The sequence below is a fragment of the Neopsephotus bourkii genome, unplaced genomic scaffold (assembly GCF_033783945.1).
Source record: "Neopsephotus bourkii isolate Nb327-2 ecotype Australia unplaced genomic scaffold, CSIRO-AGI_Nbou_v1 NB_1589, whole genome shotgun sequence".
NCBI classification, from domain to species: domain Eukaryota; kingdom Metazoa; phylum Chordata; class Aves; order Psittaciformes; family Psittacidae; genus Neopsephotus; species Neopsephotus bourkii.
This window is the reverse complement of record NW_026902065.1, coordinates 3017996-3037010: the sequence shown is the minus strand read 5'-3', so window position 1 is coordinate 3037010 and position 19015 is coordinate 3017996. Positions and strand designations below refer to the sequence as shown.

Genomic DNA, 19015 nt, shown 5'->3' with positions numbered 1-19015 from the left:
TGGCAAATTCTGATAACATTTTAAGGCATAGAAGTTTCCCATGCATTTAGAAATTCAGAAGAGAAAGCTGAAATAGCATTCATTCTGAGGAAAAGGAAAGATTTTGGCCAATATCTTTGCTGCTTGGCAGCATTTTGTAACCTGTACGCAGCTCTGGACAAGCTGTAATATGAATGCTCTGAGAGGAGTTGGGGAGGAATATTCTGTGTGCTGTAGCATTATTGGACAGATGTACAGGGAGGGCTGAACAAGAGGCCCTAAGGCAGAATATTGTAGAGATGGGAGAGGATTACTGTAGTTGGAGGAATGCAGGAGATGCAGGAAATGTATCTGTACCTCACATTTTATTACGTGGACTCTACACATGGTAAGGTCAGATAAGAGATGAGGGAGGGAGAGACAACTTACCTAAATCTTTCCCAAAGCCAGACTGCTTAAATCCACCAAATGGGGCTGCCACATCAGTTTTGTTGTATGTGTTAATAAAAACTGTTCCAGCTTCTAGCTTTTCGCTGATGTAGAGAGCTTTGCTTATATCTTTTGTGAAAACTCCTGAAGCTAAGCCATATTCTGTGCCATTTGCCCGTCGCAGCACTCCATCAATGTCCCTGTGAGGGAAAGAAATGACTGAATTGCAACTAGGCAAAATAAATGTTAGCAACCTCCCACCTTCAGTGTCACTGAAGCTTTTCTCATGCTCACTCTTCTCCAGTTATCTTTTCTAAAGACAGCTTATTCAGGACTCATCAATGTTTTAACATGACAGATGTACAGAAACTCATAGGCTTGCTTCAAACTTGTGAAGCTCGCAACCTTACATGTGACTGGGTCAGAAATGTCACAAAGAAATGTCAAAGTTGTAGTACACATACCAACTTTGCTCAGCTACAGTACAGTTTAGGGATTAGAGCAATACAAAACCACTTGGGAAGCTGACCTTGCCTTTGAATCAGTTTATGAATCAGTTTGCTAAAATTTTGTCCTGTGTTACAACTTAATGGAGAATAAATGCTGAAACATGGAATTCCATCAAGCCATGACTTTCCAGGCCATGTTCAGAGTGCTGTTTTCTATTTGCAGCTCATCTCCATGCATAATTTATGGATGTGATGGGTTATCTGTGTGGCTGGTTCTCAACTGCATTATCAAACTATAGAAAATTTAACCTGGTGGAAATAGTTACATGAAGTTTCTATATAGGGTTTTAATCTCGTGTGTAAAATTCCTACGATTTGGAATGAAAGCTATTGAAACTGGCAGTCTACAAAGTATACAGAGGGATTTTCATTTGCAACAGTAATGTGCCAATGTTACACAATGCACAACAATGCTAATGTAGTCTTTTGTGACAGAAAAATAAGTGATTCCACTGTAAAAAATACACATTTTAATTTGATCAAGCTGCTGCAATTACCACATCAGTGTCAGTAAAAAGGTTTCACTGAATACTAAGGCTTATTTAAGGACTGGCACTTACGGTTGCCTTCTGTCCTGTCACACGCTGCTAACAGCATTATTTCTGTATTGAAGTGGAGCAGGATACCCTCTACTACAGAGGGTGTTTCCTCAGAATTTAGCTGGAAGCTGATCTAGGGACCCAGGCTGGTGTTAACAAGATTTAACAAAATTGCACTACATATGCTATCATTTCTACACTTAGGGTGAAAATGAGGAAGTTTCTAACAGTAACCAGAGGAAAACATACCCATTTTTAAATTTAGAGATCACCATCACAGGACCAAAGGACTCTTCCTGGGCAATATACATATGGTCTTCAACATCTGTGAATACAGTGGGTTCCATGAAGAAACCTAAACAGAGGACAGAGCACCATTTGAGCATGGCAAAAACGCTTCCCAGTTTCTACTGTCCAGGCCACCTCTTTTCCATACTTTGAGCTCATAGATAATTTGAGACTTCAAACAGAAAATACCAAGACTGATGTGAATCACGTATGAATACGTGTGTGGTAAGCACCAGAGAAACAGCAGGAAAAGGGTGAAAGAATGGCCTATATTGATCAGAGCAACAACTGTTTTCTGCCAGGCCAGAAGATCTATGTGCCACAGCCCAGGTGACTCCTCAGACGAAGACCATGCATTCTGACAGCAAAAAGACAAGGTTACAGCATGCTACAGAGGCCACTGATTTTCTTGTTACCCTATGAGCAGATAGACTATGGCCATTAAGATCTGTATATTCCAAACAAGGAAAAATAGATGATGGGCAACAATTTTGCCTATGATTTATAGATGCCCAAGCAAAGAAAATTCTGAGGCAAAGGACTTGTCCAAAAGCTAGCACATCATTGACAATCACAGACCGACCTGGTGTTATATCCTGGTCATCTACATCTTGGTGAGTGAGTGTATTCCAATTTGAGTGGGCAAAATCAACTCCAGAGATTTTATATAAATGCTGCCCCCTTCCACAGGACTTCCCATTTAGTTTCATTACACTGATTTTGTGTAGTTATGAATCTCCACTTTCATTTTATTTAGGGATGCAAGCATTGTTTTCAAATTTTGATGCAAATGTTTGATAAAGGGCAGATGTCTGTGAGAAAATGGTGCTTTCTTGCTTGTCCATTGAACTTACCATACATATTATCTATATAGAAAAAAGGGGATTTGATAATAATACCTTATACAAACTCTGCTAGCAGTTTCCCCAGTCAGCTTTAGTGTTAGTGTGATCTAAATTGATATGCTTATGGCACTTGAAAGTTCAAGGATGTAGCAAATAAAAACCTCAGTGCCTCACAAAAAAACAGGAATAGATGAGGAAAGATTCTTGTACAGACTAGATTCTGATTCGACTTCATATGTTATGCTCCAGTTGCAAAGCTTCTCTTAATATGAGACCTGAAAACCCTGTTCTCAAGTGGTATCTTGGGCTTACCTGGTACTGTTCCCATGATATTGCTACTTCACGTAATGCAGCAGAGACAATCATGATGGCTTTTGTTTCAAGTGTAGAAGTTCCAAACACCTCTGAGCAGTATTTTACCTGGTCTACGAACTTGTCTTCCTCCATACACTAGAGTGGCTCCTTCCTTTACTCCAATTTCACAATACTGCAGCAGCTTCTCCAAATGTGCCTTGTGATTTTGTGGACCATGATCTGTGGATCTATCAAGTGGGTCACCAATTTTCATCTTTTTTATTTCTTCCACCTATGGGTTACCCAATTAAAATGAAGTTACACAACATAGCAAATAGTTGTTAAAATTATCAGTGATTGAGGATGCTTCAGTTTTTGTGCTGTGAAGTTGGGACTCTAGGAAAGGGCTGAATTCTTGTAAGGTGGAATGCTCCTCCCTTTCTAAAATGAGGCTTTGTCTTATGTTTGATGATGTTCTGAAAGTTTTGAATGCTGTTTTTATGTATTCATTCTCTTCTGCTATTAAGATAGGCATGTAAAATGTTAGGTTTTACCAGTGGTAAATGAGTTTTCGTAGTGTTTTCCTGTTCTTGAGCTAAATAAATTAATTCCCCATCAGTACAGTTCGTTTTCAATAATGACCTTCATTTTATTCTAGCTGTGTCTTTTTTTTTAAGCTTCACAGCAGCCTTCAATCACATTGACCTAAGTTCAGTAATTATTTTTATCTTACTTTCATAGTCAAATATGAAATATCACCAGAGGTGCAATATCTATTTCAGTGTCACTTATCTGTGCATTACTGATGAAAATATCTCCCATCAGTGCCTTCCTTTTAACCTGTAAGAGGTTCCTGAGGAGCATTGCCTATCACAAGCAATAATGAAAAATTAAACAACTGAAAATAAGAATAAATACTTATTCTTTTAATGAAATAATAACTGTCTATGATAGTGAAACTTTGTGCCATGATAAATTATCTGCTTAAACTTTAGTCCTTCAATAACTTACCACTTTGCTAACAAATTCATCATGGATTGATTCTTCCACAAACAGCCTGCCAGCTGCAATGCAGTTTTCTCCTTTGTTGAAATATACTGCTCCCATACCCTGATCAGGGAAAAAAACATTAATATTTATATGCATCCTTCTGTTCAGTCTCCCTTTCATTCTGTTCCCTTGGGTTACATTCTGTGTTTGTGACCCTCAAAGCATAAAGCTTTATGTAAAGGGACATCAACAATGGAACAAGCAGACTAATTTTAGAGCTGGCAAAGACACTTCCACCAAAACAAATGTCTCAGGATGAACCCGTTAGCACTGCTATCAGCATTCCACAGAATCACCTGCTGCAGCATCACAGAGAAAAGGACTGGCAGCACCACCAGAGAATATAATACTGCTAATCCACTGAACCATACTTCTTGTGTTGAAAGTCACATGTATCTGGGTGAACATTACCTAACTCTATTTCAGGAATGTGAATTCAGCCCCCATGCTGTTTGTTCTTTTTTATTTATCAAGATCTGATCGCTGATAATTGCCCTTCCAGGGGGTAGGGAGGTGAGGGAAAGAAAAGCAGGACTAATGACATTCCTAAAAAATAGTTTTCTGGCAGCTGCAAAGGCATAAGGTTAATTTGGCTAGTGAAAATACTTTCCACCTATACTTCTTTGTTTTCTTGTATTTTCTAATGTGTATTTCTTGTAGTACTACTGATCCCTACCTTTTTGGTGCTGTATGGACAGTTTTACTGTGATGCATAATAAAATCCTGTAGAAAAAGAGTCTGTTTTCTGACAGATTGCATGATTTTTCATGCAAGGGCTCCCTACAGCGGTTTTTGGCAAGAAGAATACTGCAATACTGTGAAGATGCATCACAAAGGCTTTGAATATAATTTACGTCAAAGTAACATTACCATTTTTACAGCTCTGTCAAGTTCACAGTCACTGAATATGATCAATGGTGATTTACCACCAAGTTCAAGAGAAACTTTCTTCAGATTAGTGGCTGCACTGTAAGAAATAAAAACAAGTATATAAAAATACCATTAAAATATTATTCCATTTTTTCCTTTTAACCATATTTAGAAAATGTATTTTCTCTATTTTCCAATAGCAGAATTCTACATAAATGTAAACAGCCATAAGTAATTACACTTTTCTATTACTTCTACATGCACAATATAGCTAATAAGATACTTCAGAACTAGACTGAGCAGTGTGTATTTATGAATCTTCTGCTGAGAGTACCTCTTCATAATCTGTTTACCAGTTGGTGTTGAACCAGTGAATCCAACTTTGCGAACATCAGGATGTTCAGATAGGTGCTGTCCCACTAAACCACCTATTGGGGTGAGGAAAGAGGTTTAAATGGACAGTACTAGATATCTTTACTACTGCAACAGCAGCACTGGAACACGGAAAGAGCTATCAATATGTCAGTCAAGTACAATATCACATCCTTATTTATATTTATAACTTTATTCATATGACTATGAAAAATCTCACTTTTGTTAACTTGGCTCACATTAGTGTCTCCAAATTCCCCCATCTGCCTGGACTGAAGGACTTCCTTCTTAATATTCCACTGTAGTTGGAATAATCTAATTTATAATTTAATAACAGAGCCTACCACATAGTTACTTTGTCACTTTTCTTTCTTAAGGAAAATGGTGGCATCTTTCTTAAGAGGAAAATGGTGGCATCAGGTAACATGGTTTGGACCATTACTAACCTATATTGCATCTTACCAGCTTGCTCTAGGTCTCACAGCCACATTTAAATACTTTCAAGTGATGATAAGGAGAAAATAATGAAGTTTTAGAATCAAATAAAACATGTTTCTCTGTAATACATTATTTTTCATACTGTTCATGCTATTCATGTGACCTTGTACAGGGTGTAGGAGGCTGACAGCTCTTGCCACTAGCTAGAGGCCCGTGACAAAGAGGTATTTCCCATTCTGTTCTGGAAATATGTGGCATTGCTCTGTAACACAGATGCAAGCCTACTATCTGTGAAGACACAAGTGCTTAGGTAATAGGTCTTCAAAAAGGTAAAATGTTATTTCACCAGTTTTAGCATGGCCTACTCTTCCCATAAAAATGATTAGTTCAAGTTTTACCTGAACCAGGCAGAATATTTATAACACCCTTAGGAAATCCAGCTTTAGCCGAGAGTTCTGCAAACTTCAGGGAAGTCAGAGGTGTGACCTAAATAGAAACATTTAGGTTGTTAAGTCTCCTATTTTAATTAAACATGTGATGATATCTTTTTCACTCAATGTATCTCAATTTTGATACAATACTCATCTTACTCACAGTATTGACAAATTAAAAGTGATGGCTTCTTGCAGAAAAGAATTCATTCTTGAAAATGAGAGTAGCATCAGTGCAGAACTGAAGACAATCAGTACCTTGTATCATCATGGCGATTTGTATTATTTTACATGCACTTTAAAACATATGACACGGGCAACCTATGGGTACATATGACAGGTCATATGGGTGAAATTGGCTAGAATGCTAGATTGCCTGAACAAATAGTGGAGTACCTGAGCCATGTATACATTCCTTTTTGATTTTACCTGAGCTGGCTTGAGCACGAGTGTATTGCCTGCAGCCAAGCATGCTGCACTCTTCCATGCAAGCATCATCAGTGGGTAATTCCAAGGGATAACAATTGCACAGACACTTAAGGTAGGGAAAAACAGGGAAAGATTACATTTTTGATGGCAGCTTTTTAATGGCTGTCACTAAGAAATAAAAAAATGATACTTACCCAATGGGCTCTTTCTTGGTGAATGTTAGGTTATGGTTTGGACGGGCTTGGTTAATTGGAATTGTAGCACCCTAAAATACAGAGGGGTGACAAATCTTTGTAGTGTTTAATCATTTTTATTGCAAATATATTTGCCATATAAGTATGTTTTGGAAAGCCACAGAGTAGGCTTCAAAACCAGAAGCATTTTTGCACCAGAGAAAGGGGCAGGGGTGCTTCTACTGTGATTTCCTACTATGCATACTGTAGTCAATTCCTGATTTTCAGTGGGATGAAATAAACGCATAGATAACAAAAGTATGGAAGAACAGAAAGTGAGGGTCTGAGGAACAAAAAGAAGCTGAATTATGTTCTTGATTGTGGATCTTAAAGATACTTGAGGAAAAGCTGCTGAACCTCTGCCACGTGCTGTGCCACCAGGCAAACTTACCAGCCTTGGTCAGAATGTAATATAGCTGCATGATGACCACAATGACATTCTGCTCCATGAATAATTAAGACCTGACTAAGCATGCAGATCCACTGTGACACCTCAGCCAGCTTAGGTATTTAGAGTCACATTCTAAAACCATATTCTCCAGTTGAAAGCAAACTGTCCTTTTTTATTGCTAGGGAAACACTTTTTAGGTAAAACTCTAACTTTGCTTTGTTTTTTGGTTCCTTGATTATTTTTGCTAACAATGCTTTTTGGCACTGTATCAGGAAAAAAAGGTAGAGAAGCAGTGACATTGTTTGTTTCCTTTACAAATTCACTTGCCTGAATTTTGTCACACCATCCAGCAAAGTATCTGAATGTTTGAACAGACATTCCAACATGGGTCTTCAAAGCTAAAGTGTAGACAGCTCCTGAGTCGATAGACTCTATTGTTGCTAATTCTTCTTGATGTTCTTCCATCAGGTCTGCAAGTCTTTAATAAAGATGTTAAAAATCCACATCAAAAAGAAATTACATCTAACCACTGATACCCTAAAATTATGTTTGGTATGTCAATTTGGTAATTAAAATAGCATTTTCACTGAATTTTGAGGTGGAGCACTGGAGCCACTGCTCATTTGTATCAGTAAGAGCTTGAACAATTGCCTGCTAAGCCTGCGGATGTCTTCACATTGGCTATAGTAGACACTGGATGATAACATGAACTGTGAAAACTTAGCTGATTGTTCAATTATGGTTTTGTAAATAAAATAGTAATTAGAACAACTGTACTTCTTTGCTGGTGTACTACAAGGAGACAATTATAGAAAACCAGACCAGTAGGTTAGAAAGCAAATACACAGTAACATAAGAAATGTCAGCTAAATAAAAGTACCAGGAAGGAGTATTTGGGATCCTAGCTTAAGATTTGAGAAACCAGCTTCCTGATGCTGTTTTCTATTGTCTGAACTTGGGACTGAAATATTTGAATACTAGGTGCTTCAAAGGCACCTGGGTGTCCAAAGACATAGCTCCAAAGCTGTAATCAACTTGAATTTTATATGCATTTGAAAATCTGTCCCACAGTTGACTTGGGCTTCAAGTTCTCCATCTGTTAGATTTATGAAGCAACACAATGAGGTGTAAGAAAGACTGTGGTAAATATGATTGAGTTAATAGTAGCTGAGCGTCTGAAAAACATATCTGCATGGAAGATAAATATACTTATGAGGAGCTCTTGCAAATTTAGCTGTCCCCTGCCCGGGCAAAGAGGCCTATTTGCGTGAATGTTTTTTTACATTCAGTCTTAGCTCTCTCACATGGAAGTGAAACAGATGTATCAATATTTTTCTGAAGCTTCTGTCTGTGTTTTGGTACTCAGGCATATAATTAATGCTCCCATGTGATTTTAAGAGCTTAACCAAGTGCATTTTAGATCCTGCAAAGAGTATTCAAACTGGCTGTGAAACCTATTTTTCTATAAATTCTATCCATCTAAAGCATTTTCAGAGATGTGGAAAAATACTCTTTAATACCTCTTTTAACTTGGAGACCCAGATACAGGTCAGGACATCAGCAGTAGTGTGTAAAAGAATGGATATAGCATGTCAGATACAAAGGAGAAGGTTCCATTTAATGCATGCTTAGTATCTTCCATTAATGACTCCTTGAGACAAAGGAGTAGAACTAAGGGTTTTAATGGTACAAACCTTCTCTTCGATTCAGCACACAAAATCTCTAGTTTGAGCAGAGGCCAGAGAAAAAGGGGCCTTGTTTGAACTAAGGTTGACCAGAAAGAGACATTACTCATACTGGGAATGGTTTGCAACATAAACACTCTGGTATTAGCTACCCTGGAGAGCCAGCCACCTAAGCAGAGAAGAGATTTAATCTAGGAATAACCTATTCAGTGTAGGGGAGTTTACATTTTCCATATGCCCAACAGTTATTCTTGCAAATCTTGCAAGCGTAAAACACAGAGCAATAGTTCAAAGACCTTAAAAGTTCCTGTTCAGGGCAGAGTTAACTTAGGCTTTCAGGCACTATACATTCCTAGCACAAATTAAACCCAAGTTCGTATATGCTTTGAATCTGTGCATGCTCATGAAAGATTTATGTGTTCAACTGTATTAAATTTTAATATGAGTTCTGACTTGCCCATTTTCTGTTGTAATGACTACTCAACTTCTTTACAAGTCCTGCAGGCCTTTTTCTGAGGCCTCATCACATATCTTATGAGACAAGTAGAGTTTTCAGTATAGCTTTCAATCTTTTTTGCTAAAGTGCCTGAAGTGTTTTGTGAAACATGGAATTTTTGAATACTTCTTTTTTTTAATATTTAATTACATCTACTTGGTTCATAAGGATATGGTAAAAGAGGGGAGGGGGATTTACATCTAAAGTATTAAACAAAGTAAAAAGTCTTACAGCTCTATAAATGTTCAAATATTAATGCACAAATGTTCTGCTGCATTGACTACAGCAGGGCACAGACCCATGTATCCCAAGTGCAGGATCATGTTCTCCCCTGCTCCTCTTCCTTAGCTACCAGTCTAGGTTGGCGGTCTGATTCCTCTGACAGTGGAATTATGAATATCCATCATACTTAGAAAAGGTATGGAACAATTCTTCAGAGGAACAAAACAGATATAAGAAGATGAAACAAACACAAGCTACCCTTCACATACCTGTACATGAGTTGCCCTCTTTCCCTTGCATTCATTCTTCCCCATTCACCATTTTCAAATGCCTCCTTTGCTGCTGCCACTGCCTTGTCAACATCAGCCAGTGAAGCAGAAGATACACTGGCTATTACCTGTCCAAAGGTATCATTGTGTTAGCCCAAACTGAAAGGCTGGGATGCAGACTGATACTCCTTCCTCCTTAACTTCTTGACTGGGTATAAGCAAATACTCAATATCCTCAATCCCAGTAGTTTTCACAAGCAGAGTCAGGCTGCAAAAACTTAAACCACAACTGATGTGGCAGGATCTGCAGGGACTCAGATTCCCAGGTCTTTCTTCTTTGTCACAACAAGATGCTGTGATATTCCACTGGATTTCACTCTCAGTTTCCATGTGTGAAATCACTGTGGTATTACAAAAGATGGAAGTCTTCATACGTGGTATAATGATCTGACACCTAAACATGCTAAAATGTTTAGTATATTCCATTTCTTAGAAATGGAGCTTCTGTTACCATAAACCACCATACACCCCCCCTCATATTTTATGATGACTGAGTACTATAAATGCACATCTTGTAAATCCTAATACAGAATTGTTACTGCTTTTATTTCATTCTGCAATGACTTTCAGGAAAAATATCAGAGTATGACTTTTGATAACAATGATTTTTGTGGCACTGATTTCAACAAAATTTATTTACTCCATAATTAAATATCAATTACACAGACATGGAGGCCTGATGTGCAACTGTATGGATTTTTCTATTGCAAAGTTATTTTTCTTACTGGGAATTTAAAGGGATGTTTTGAAGTCACACTTGCCCTAAGACTTGAGACTTGTGAAAAAAAGCGAACTAAAACCTGAAGTTGATGACTGTCAGAAAATATATATAATAACCTAGAAGAAAAACCTCTTTAGCAACTAAACTTCAGCATTTTTAGTTTGCAAAGCTAAACAAGAATGAAATCAAAGTAAAACATACAGCTGGGTATGGAAATTTATGTAATAGTTGAAGTGGAAATAGGGAAGTTTTTTGCTGTGCAGCTTGACTGAAATGGAAAAAGTGTAGAATATACAAGCTGAAAAGTAAATTGAAACTTCAGATTATTTATAGGAGCTGCTTAATGTGTGCTGTACTTTTTTGAAATTAGCACTATTCAGAGTTAGTGGTTTAGATTTTTTTAATAGGCAAAGAAACTGAAATAAACTGGTATTGATTATCTTTAGAAATTACTTACTGATCCATCAGCTGGATTTATGGTGTCATATGTTTTTCCATCATCAGCATTTATAAATTGCCCATTTATGAAACACTGGTATGGCATATTCACAGTCATGTTGTTCATATTTTTTGAAACCTAAGGGTGAAATAAACAACAAATTTATTTACCTTTTTAATAAGTAATATTTTAATATAGCTTAAAAAGTTTTGGTATCAGCAGCCAACATCCAGATGCATTTTAGTATCCCAAGTAGCTGTTAGGGGTGGACGAAAGAGTAAAAGGAAACAGAAATCTTATTTTCCCCAAATGCTAATGACTATACTCTGAGATAGTTAAGCAGATTTCTTCATTTCTTATCACAGGATCTCTATATTCAAACCAATACTAACCCTGATTAAGGTTGGTCTTAGTGGACGTCTGTCTAAAGCATGATTCCCATATTCAAGAAATCCCGACTTCCTTAATGATTTAAAACCCCACAAAATCGTCCTCTCACACATGTTTTTTGAAGAGATTCTTAGAAGAAAAATCTGTTTGCCTCTGCAAAGGTGGAAGGCCTAGAGCCATCCTGACAAGCATATTAGCAGAAGAGTGCAAACATCTGCCCATGTGTAAGCTACTCCACTGTGTGTTCTTGATCTCCTGGTTTCTGGAATATTGTTAAGTGATATTACATATATACCTCCGTTTCAAAATGCAAATATATAAAAACAGGAAAAAAAAGTCACAAAGAAGAGTTTCTATTATCAAATATTTGTTTGCTTTTCCTACTGCATCAAGCAGTCCAATAACATTGTCTACCCTCCCCCCAAAACCAAGACAGACTAAGCAATAAAAGCAGAATAAAAGGTCTTACATAATCAATTACTAACTCTTCTTCCTTGTCTTCTCCTCTGAATTTTCTGACAGCCATTTGAATGAAGTCTGCAAACTTAGTGGCCATATACACATCTTCATTCTGTAGTTGAAGCCCACTATGTTTCTGTTTAATCTCTTCTAGCATTCTAAAGATGTTGAAGAAAGAATAAGTTTAGTTATAAATAAAATAATTCTTCAGATAAATAAATCATTAGAAGGTTGAAAAGGATCAAAACTGGGCACCGGTTTGCATGCATCTGAATATGTGTATGTATTTCTCTGACAACACTGGCATGGAGGATGTGCATTTTACTGAAATCTGTTGGCTTAACTGGGGGTGTTATGGAAAAGAAAATGTCAGTTCTGGAATAGTGTTAGGTAAACTTTTGGAAATAAATGACAAACAGAGTATATTGGTAGATAAAATAGTATATGGGACTACTCTATCCCATACATGGAGGACATTCAGAGCTCTCTGTGACTGGTAAGTAATATGGACAATGATCAATTTGTTAAAAAAAACAAACAAACAGAACAAAACACTGAAATGCTGGTTTTATGTTATGGCCTGGAATAGCTGAATTACAAGAAGAAGGTAGCTGGTGTGGCCCCAACACCAGATGAGCTCAATGCACTTGTAAGCATGGGCTCAGTTCTTTCTGTGAAAGTGTACTCTTTCCCTCTGTGGAGTTCTTTGCTCAGCCTCCCAGCCAGCTCCTTGGTCTTGAGATACTTGTCACTGCATGCAGAAAAGTTTGGGCATCACTGTGCTCCCCCATGGGGATGATGTTTCTGAAGCTATGGGAAATTTTCCTTCAGTAGAAAGATCAGGATTACATCAGGATCTCCTAATTTGTGGAGCAAAAACGCTCATTTTCAAGGGTAGGAAAGGGAATAGTTAAGAGTATTGGAAAATATAAACTGATTTTTTTTTTTTTTAATACTACTTGATCAACCCTAATTTAAAAGCACCAGGACAACTTTGTTTCCATTAACGTTGGCTTCAAAATGTCATTATTTTGAATATTTTTTACCTGACAACATGCATAGAGGATGCTCCGGATTTGAAGAAGTCTGTGGAATCCTCAATTACAGCAACATTACTCAGAATTCCCTTCCAAATAGCCTAATAATACATAAAAAATAATGGAGGCAATAATGAATAATCCTCTAATTGCAAGAAGTATTTCTCAAACTGTATTTCCTGTGGTATCTATGCCTACAACATGTATTATCTCAAAGGATTCTAAAGCAGAAAATGAATTTAGGGTAGTCTGTAACTGTCTAAAGAGCTGATGTGAGCCAATAAATTTATCAGCATAATTAGCTTATCTAAATCTGTGATTTTGTCCATGGTCATTTCACCTAATCAGGCAAGAAATCTAAATGGTATAATGCTAATAATTTTCACGCTCATTTTTTTAAGATCTTTATCCTCCAAATAGTAACTTCCCATTGCATTCTGTGATACATCAACAGCAGAGGCAAGGACAGCCTGGAGCACTTTGCGTCTGGATTAATGGCATTTCTGGCACCTGGACAGAGCTGAGAAGTAGTTTAAGCTGCACACATGAGACGGAGATTTCTGCTAACATGAATAGTGAAAAAACTGGTAAAGTATTATTTTAATTAATTACAATTAAGTTTCAGAGTTAGCAGGTCATGTTATGAACAGAATAGTTTATATTTCCTTTTGCTGTTGTCTCAGTCAGTCAATAGCTCCAGGCAGCATTCAGGTTGCTGGCAAGCAGGCTCAAGGTATTCTTGAAGCAGCAGTTTAAAATATTAATGCATCAAGCTGCCAGACCTGTGCCAAAAAGTATTTGCCTTGCAGGAGAGTTAGCAGAAGGGAAGACATCTGTGATTCATTTGCTCTGCCACAAAACTTTAATGACAAATGTGGATTTCAGCTATGCCCCTGACACTCACTACAGAGGAATGGATTACAGAAGACTGAAAAGTACCTCTCTGGCTATGAGTTTCCTGCTGCAGCTGCACCACTGCTGCACCCCTATGCCAGCTAGCACCTTGTGTGTAGCTGTAGCAGAAGAGACATAGTGCATGCAGGTACAGTGAGAAAACTGCTGCTTTTTTCTTTCAGGCTCTTGTTCTAAGACTATCTGGAGCTTGTCCAACAGGACCACTCTGGGCACATCCTAGTAACAGCACAGTGAAGAAAAGTTTTAATAACTGCCTAAGTCTGTCAGTATTGAAAACCTCACTGTTGTGAGGCAAAGCTCCATTTGTTTTTCCTCACTCCCACCTTCATCGTTAATAGATATTTACCATAACTGACCCTGCAATCACCGTCTTTGTATCACTTGTATCTGAAACAAAACTTTCTAAAGTGATGTGTAAGTACTCTAATGAATTCCCAGTTTCACCTTAATTAATGTCAGTAACTAAAGATTCAACCACATACTCTTTGAGGAGTACACCTTATCAAAAAACAATTTGCATGCCTAAATGAAAGATATGTCTTACCTATAATGAGAACTATGTAACAGTCTTTTCTGAAGTAATATCCTACTAGAGCAGTTTACTGATTTACCTTAATATCTTCTGCCATCTTTTTCTCATCTTCTGTAAGTTCCAGAGCAATTGTTTCATCAGCAAAGAAGTACTTAGATGCAGGGATCATTTTTCCATCCTCAAACTGCAGATTTCTCACTAGTACCTGAAAATTGAGAGGATATGATTTTAAATTATCTGGGAGGTAAGACATTCTTGTGAGAAGAGGTTTTAGGCATTAATATGGGTTTTGAAATAGTAAATTGCTTGCAGTAAAGTTCCTACCTGTCCTTCAGATTCTTTCCTAATGTTAGTACATTTTAATCCACATTGGAAATGAATATGGATTGAGTGAGAAGCAAAACATTAATAACTTCTCCTAGGATGGTAGAGGATTGATAAACTCCAAGTGAATTCACTGTCTGTCATTAGCAGCTGGATTTGTACAGCTTGACAATTCTGCCCTGCTTGCATTTCTTGCTAGTTACTCTGTCCATGCTCATGTTTGCCAGGGTGGGTACTTACCATCTTCCCATCATTACCAAAAATGACTAGACCATTCTTGGTTACAAGCCCAGGTCTTGAAGCACCTTTTATTGCCAGCTCTTGTCCAGTGGGCACTGAAGCATCGAGTAATGATGACCCATAAAATGTAACCACCTAAAAGTAAATGGAATTAAAAGTGCACAGATTCTGAATATGCTCTAAAATTCTAATAATGATACTATTTTGAAGCTTTAACATAATATAAATAAAACTACCTAGACATGGGAAACATGTTACAACATTATTTCTGTATCTTCACAACCCAGGACATGTAAAACTTCAGAAGCTGCCTAAACCTGCAAAGCTGCTTAGTTGTAACCATGTGCATGCTGGAACCAGCTCAGAAAGGGAAGCACCGTTTGTCAGTGCATGTTCAGAGTGAGAGACCAGCAGAAGCCTGGCCTTGTCTGATGGAGTCCAGCTCTGCTCCCAGGCTGGCAGTGCTGAACACTGCCTCTCTTGGGCTCTTCGGCTTTTTCTGGGCTCCCAAATCAGCGGCAGTTCGTACACATTAGGGTAGAACCAGGCTCTGGAGCAGCCTACCAGCAGATGAATAATAGTCAAGTAACAAAATATGGACATCATAGCCAAGAAACAATGTGATCTGAAAATATTTTATGTAGGTACAATGTGGACCAAATGTATAGTGCTTTTAATACGCTGAAATGAAGTGGCTGGGTTTGGATAAAATGAGATAGATTTATTTCTGCATATGACCTAGGCAGAAATCTCTTTAAAAGAAAATCTTTGTTATTTCAGTAGCTCACAGCGTTTCATTTTGCTGGTAATACTATGATGTTGCCCACTGTACAGCACGGGTTGCGTTATGCTGCAATGCATGCCTACCTCCCAAAATGACTGGCACAGTCTGGTTCTACCCTTCTTACTTACTGCTTTGTACCATGCCCATTTTTTTTCATGTATTACTTTAATCTTTCATTGAATTAAATGGAGCTATCATTTAAAGTAAAATATCCTAACTATTGTATTCTGTACATTTGTTTAGGTGCCTGTTCTAGGTATATACAAAACATGCAGTCACCAAATGAGAGCTATGCCAATGTAACTCTCATTTGCATTCACCTGTATACAGACACCTTTAGTTTTGTAATAAAATAAAAGGTCAAAAGGAAGATATAGAAAAGAACAATATACTTCTGGTTTTCAGACCATACCTGGCCATCTATTGTTGCCCATGCTCCAGGCACTTTATCATGCCCTCGAATCCAATTGTGCAAAGATGCTGCAGGTTGATCCCAGGAGATCTAGGAAATCAAGACATGCCACCTAATTTTTCTCTGTTTAGGTGCAAATGAAGTTAGTAATATTTTCCTATATAATAATTACAAATTCTCCCTCCTTCTTTTTCAGCCATTCATACATCTAGAATACAGTAAAGGTCTGGTCTAATAAAAAATGATTAGTAATCTCCAGATGGCTAATCACCAAAGACGTAACAAATGGGATGCTCTTAGCTCTTCTGTGTTCTGTGCAGTCTATACCTTTTCATAGATTCTTCTTCTCACACTAATATAATGAAAGTATAACTCTTGCTGCTGGGTATTAATTCATAAATAATTAATATTATGACTAACAAAGTTAATAACCATAATATAAATATAAATAAGTGTACGTCTGGGGTATCACTTTCTCCTGAAAATGATCTGTTTATAGCTTGGATTCTGAGTTCTTTACTAAATCTACAAGCTTCTATTGAAATATTTTCAAATAATTTACTAACCCTTTATAAATTGTTTCAGAAATAGGATCCCTACTACAATTTGCAATTCCTGCAAGACTTTGAGAAACAAATAAATAATGTTTTAAGAATGTCATGTGTATTTAATATCTAACACCAGTGAAAATGTATCCTTTTATCTTTGCAGTATTGTGAGTATATGTACAAAATGACTAAAGAAAGTAACTGAATAGCTATTAAATAACAACACTCCAGTATCCAGCATCCTTCTTAGTTTAAGCACAAGGAATATTAAAGTAAGTTATAAGCCAATGAAAATAGTTACACAGCAGGGAGATTAAGCTAGTTCATTCCAAGGAAGCTCCCCATGTGTTATATTAAAAGGATGAATAAAAATATCCTTATTCAAAGCTATTTATTTCTGAAGCAAGTCAGGAATTGAACTATGATAAAAAGCATCTCCTACAATACTTCAGGTGAAAAGGACTATATTCACCATGGACAAGAGACTGAAATTGTTGGAATAATTTTTCCTCTTTTTTTTACCTTTTTTTCCTTTTTAGATTTTGTACTGAACTAGGAAAGAAAAGAAGATAAACCAGCCAGCATTCACTATCATTTTATGGTGGGCTTCCCACACACAAAGAAGATCCAGCTAACGCGGGGGGGATGCTTGTACAACATAATTCTTACATGGGTGTTTAAATCTTTTTTTTTTTTAATCTGTTGTTTATATGACCTGTTTTGGTTTTTTTTCTGGTGCCAAAGGGAAAGGTGCCACTTGATTTTTCAGATCTAGTCCTGGTAAAGAATTTAGTATGGACTGCTGATAAACAGAGCTATCTATTCAGTGCTGTGTAGCTACCATCTAGCTGCGCATAGGTGATCAAACTTGGTAAGCAAACATCAAGTTTCTAAATATGTCCAACTGCTGAAAGAGAACAGGAACTTACCTGGGGCTCCACTACTTGCATCATTGGAGTCAACCCAGGAATAAGAGGTGAAGAAACAACTGTGTTAAAATTCATGTTAACTACATATTACAACTATTGTAATCTGAGTTAATAACTTTTTTAGTGACATGCATGAATGCAGTGTTATTTAACATACCTCTGCATTTTCCTTTTTCTGGATGCCTTCGTATGTTGCCCCTTCTTTAGGCTGAGGTATACGAGGGGCCTTACCATCAGCAATTAGATGTACAGCTTCCACCTAAGTAAAAGGAACAGATGTAATGTTAGCTTGGTTTGCCTTTTTTCCTCAGTCATACTTGGGAATGACACCAAGAGACTTTCTGCCACAAGGGGAACTGGTTTATTTTTAAAAACTAAGATTACCAAAATCTAGGCGACCAACACTGCACTGACTAACATATACATGCTTAAACCTCTTTGACAAAAGAAACAGCCTCAGAAATCTGGTGAAAGTGCCTAGTCACCAAACATTATACCAGCTGCCTAAATTCTGCAGGACAAGAATGTGGCTCTGTATGATTGCATTCAACTCTTTTCTTTTTCTTTCTGCAAAATGTTATTTCTCTTCATTTAAATGGAGAGAGAAGGAAAATCTCTAAGAAGTCAGGCCAAGTATTTTTTATGCATTTTATTTTCTTCATTTAAAAGCAATACAAAAAAAGGACAACCATGAAAAATCCAAAGAAATCCACCACAGCTTTGAATATAAAACACCACCCCCCTCCTCTTTTTCAAGAAATCTGTGGAAAGAGCCGTATTCCAAACAAATTTACCTTCTTGTCTTCTGTGGAAATGGGGCATGCTCTGCCTGCTGCCAGCAACAAATACTCTGAGGCTACCTCCTCAGCTGTTGTGAAGCAGTGCAGCTCCACTGAATTCTAGGATTTGACTGAGCACCACGTCTGCCTTCCAAATGCATGCACCTTGTCTATATCTCCTCTACTCTCAAACTCAAGCACATGCTTTTCTCTTCCTCTTAAAATGCTGATATTTAATTCAGCTAAACATACCATAGCCTTTACTCCTTCTGGGAAGAGAAACCGGTTATACAGGTCGTCCACAGTATCATTTTGGCCAACATCACATTCTCTCTGCAGAAGGATTGGTCCAGTGTCCAAGCCATCATCAGCCCAAAAAATAGTAAATCCTGCTTTCTTATCTCCTTGAATTAAAGTCCTGGACATAAAAAACAGCTTAGGGTAAGTACAGACAGTATGAAAGCAGCCAGGGATATCAACCCTTCTGTTACACATTCATTTACTTTAGGTAGATAGAAAAGAAAATCCTGACTGTCTTTAATATCAGTTTCATTGTTCATTTCCTAGTTAGGAACACACAGTTTGATACTGTTGATGTGTGGCTTCCACAAAGTGACATAAATGCTACAATTGAATCCAGTGTGTCTTATCACACATTTCATTGTGATAATTATTTT

General features: G+C 37.3%; 1 protein-coding gene across 2 annotated transcripts in view; it reads right to left on the bottom strand.

The window, feature by feature from the left end:
- The window catches only part of ALDH1L2 (aldehyde dehydrogenase 1 family member L2), a 32024-nt gene that overhangs the window by 1034 nt on the left and 11975 nt on the right, over positions 1–19015 (bottom strand). For both annotated transcript variants that reach the window (XM_061371856.1, XM_061371855.1), the window contains 19 exons: positions 18591–18756; positions 17717–17818; positions 16083–16172; positions 14887–15021; positions 14402–14527; positions 12885–12976; positions 11849–11996; positions 11008–11127; positions 9770–9897; positions 7425–7575; positions 6668–6738; positions 6474–6579; positions 6012–6099; positions 5138–5231; positions 4804–4900; positions 3895–3993; positions 3010–3175; positions 1706–1811; positions 409–608 (listed from right to left, as the gene is read on the bottom strand). In XM_061371856.1, the coding sequence (XP_061227840.1) occupies positions 409–608; positions 1706–1811; positions 3010–3175; positions 3895–3993; positions 4804–4900; positions 5138–5231; positions 6012–6099; positions 6474–6579; positions 6668–6738; positions 7425–7575; positions 9770–9897; positions 11008–11127; positions 11849–11996; positions 12885–12976; positions 14402–14527; positions 14887–15021; positions 16083–16172; positions 17717–17818; positions 18591–18756 (2285 nt within the window). The remainder of the gene's footprint in view (positions 1–408; positions 609–1705; positions 1812–3009; positions 3176–3894; positions 3994–4803; positions 4901–5137; positions 5232–6011; positions 6100–6473; positions 6580–6667; positions 6739–7424; positions 7576–9769; positions 9898–11007; positions 11128–11848; positions 11997–12884; positions 12977–14401; positions 14528–14886; positions 15022–16082; positions 16173–17716; positions 17819–18590; positions 18757–19015) is intronic.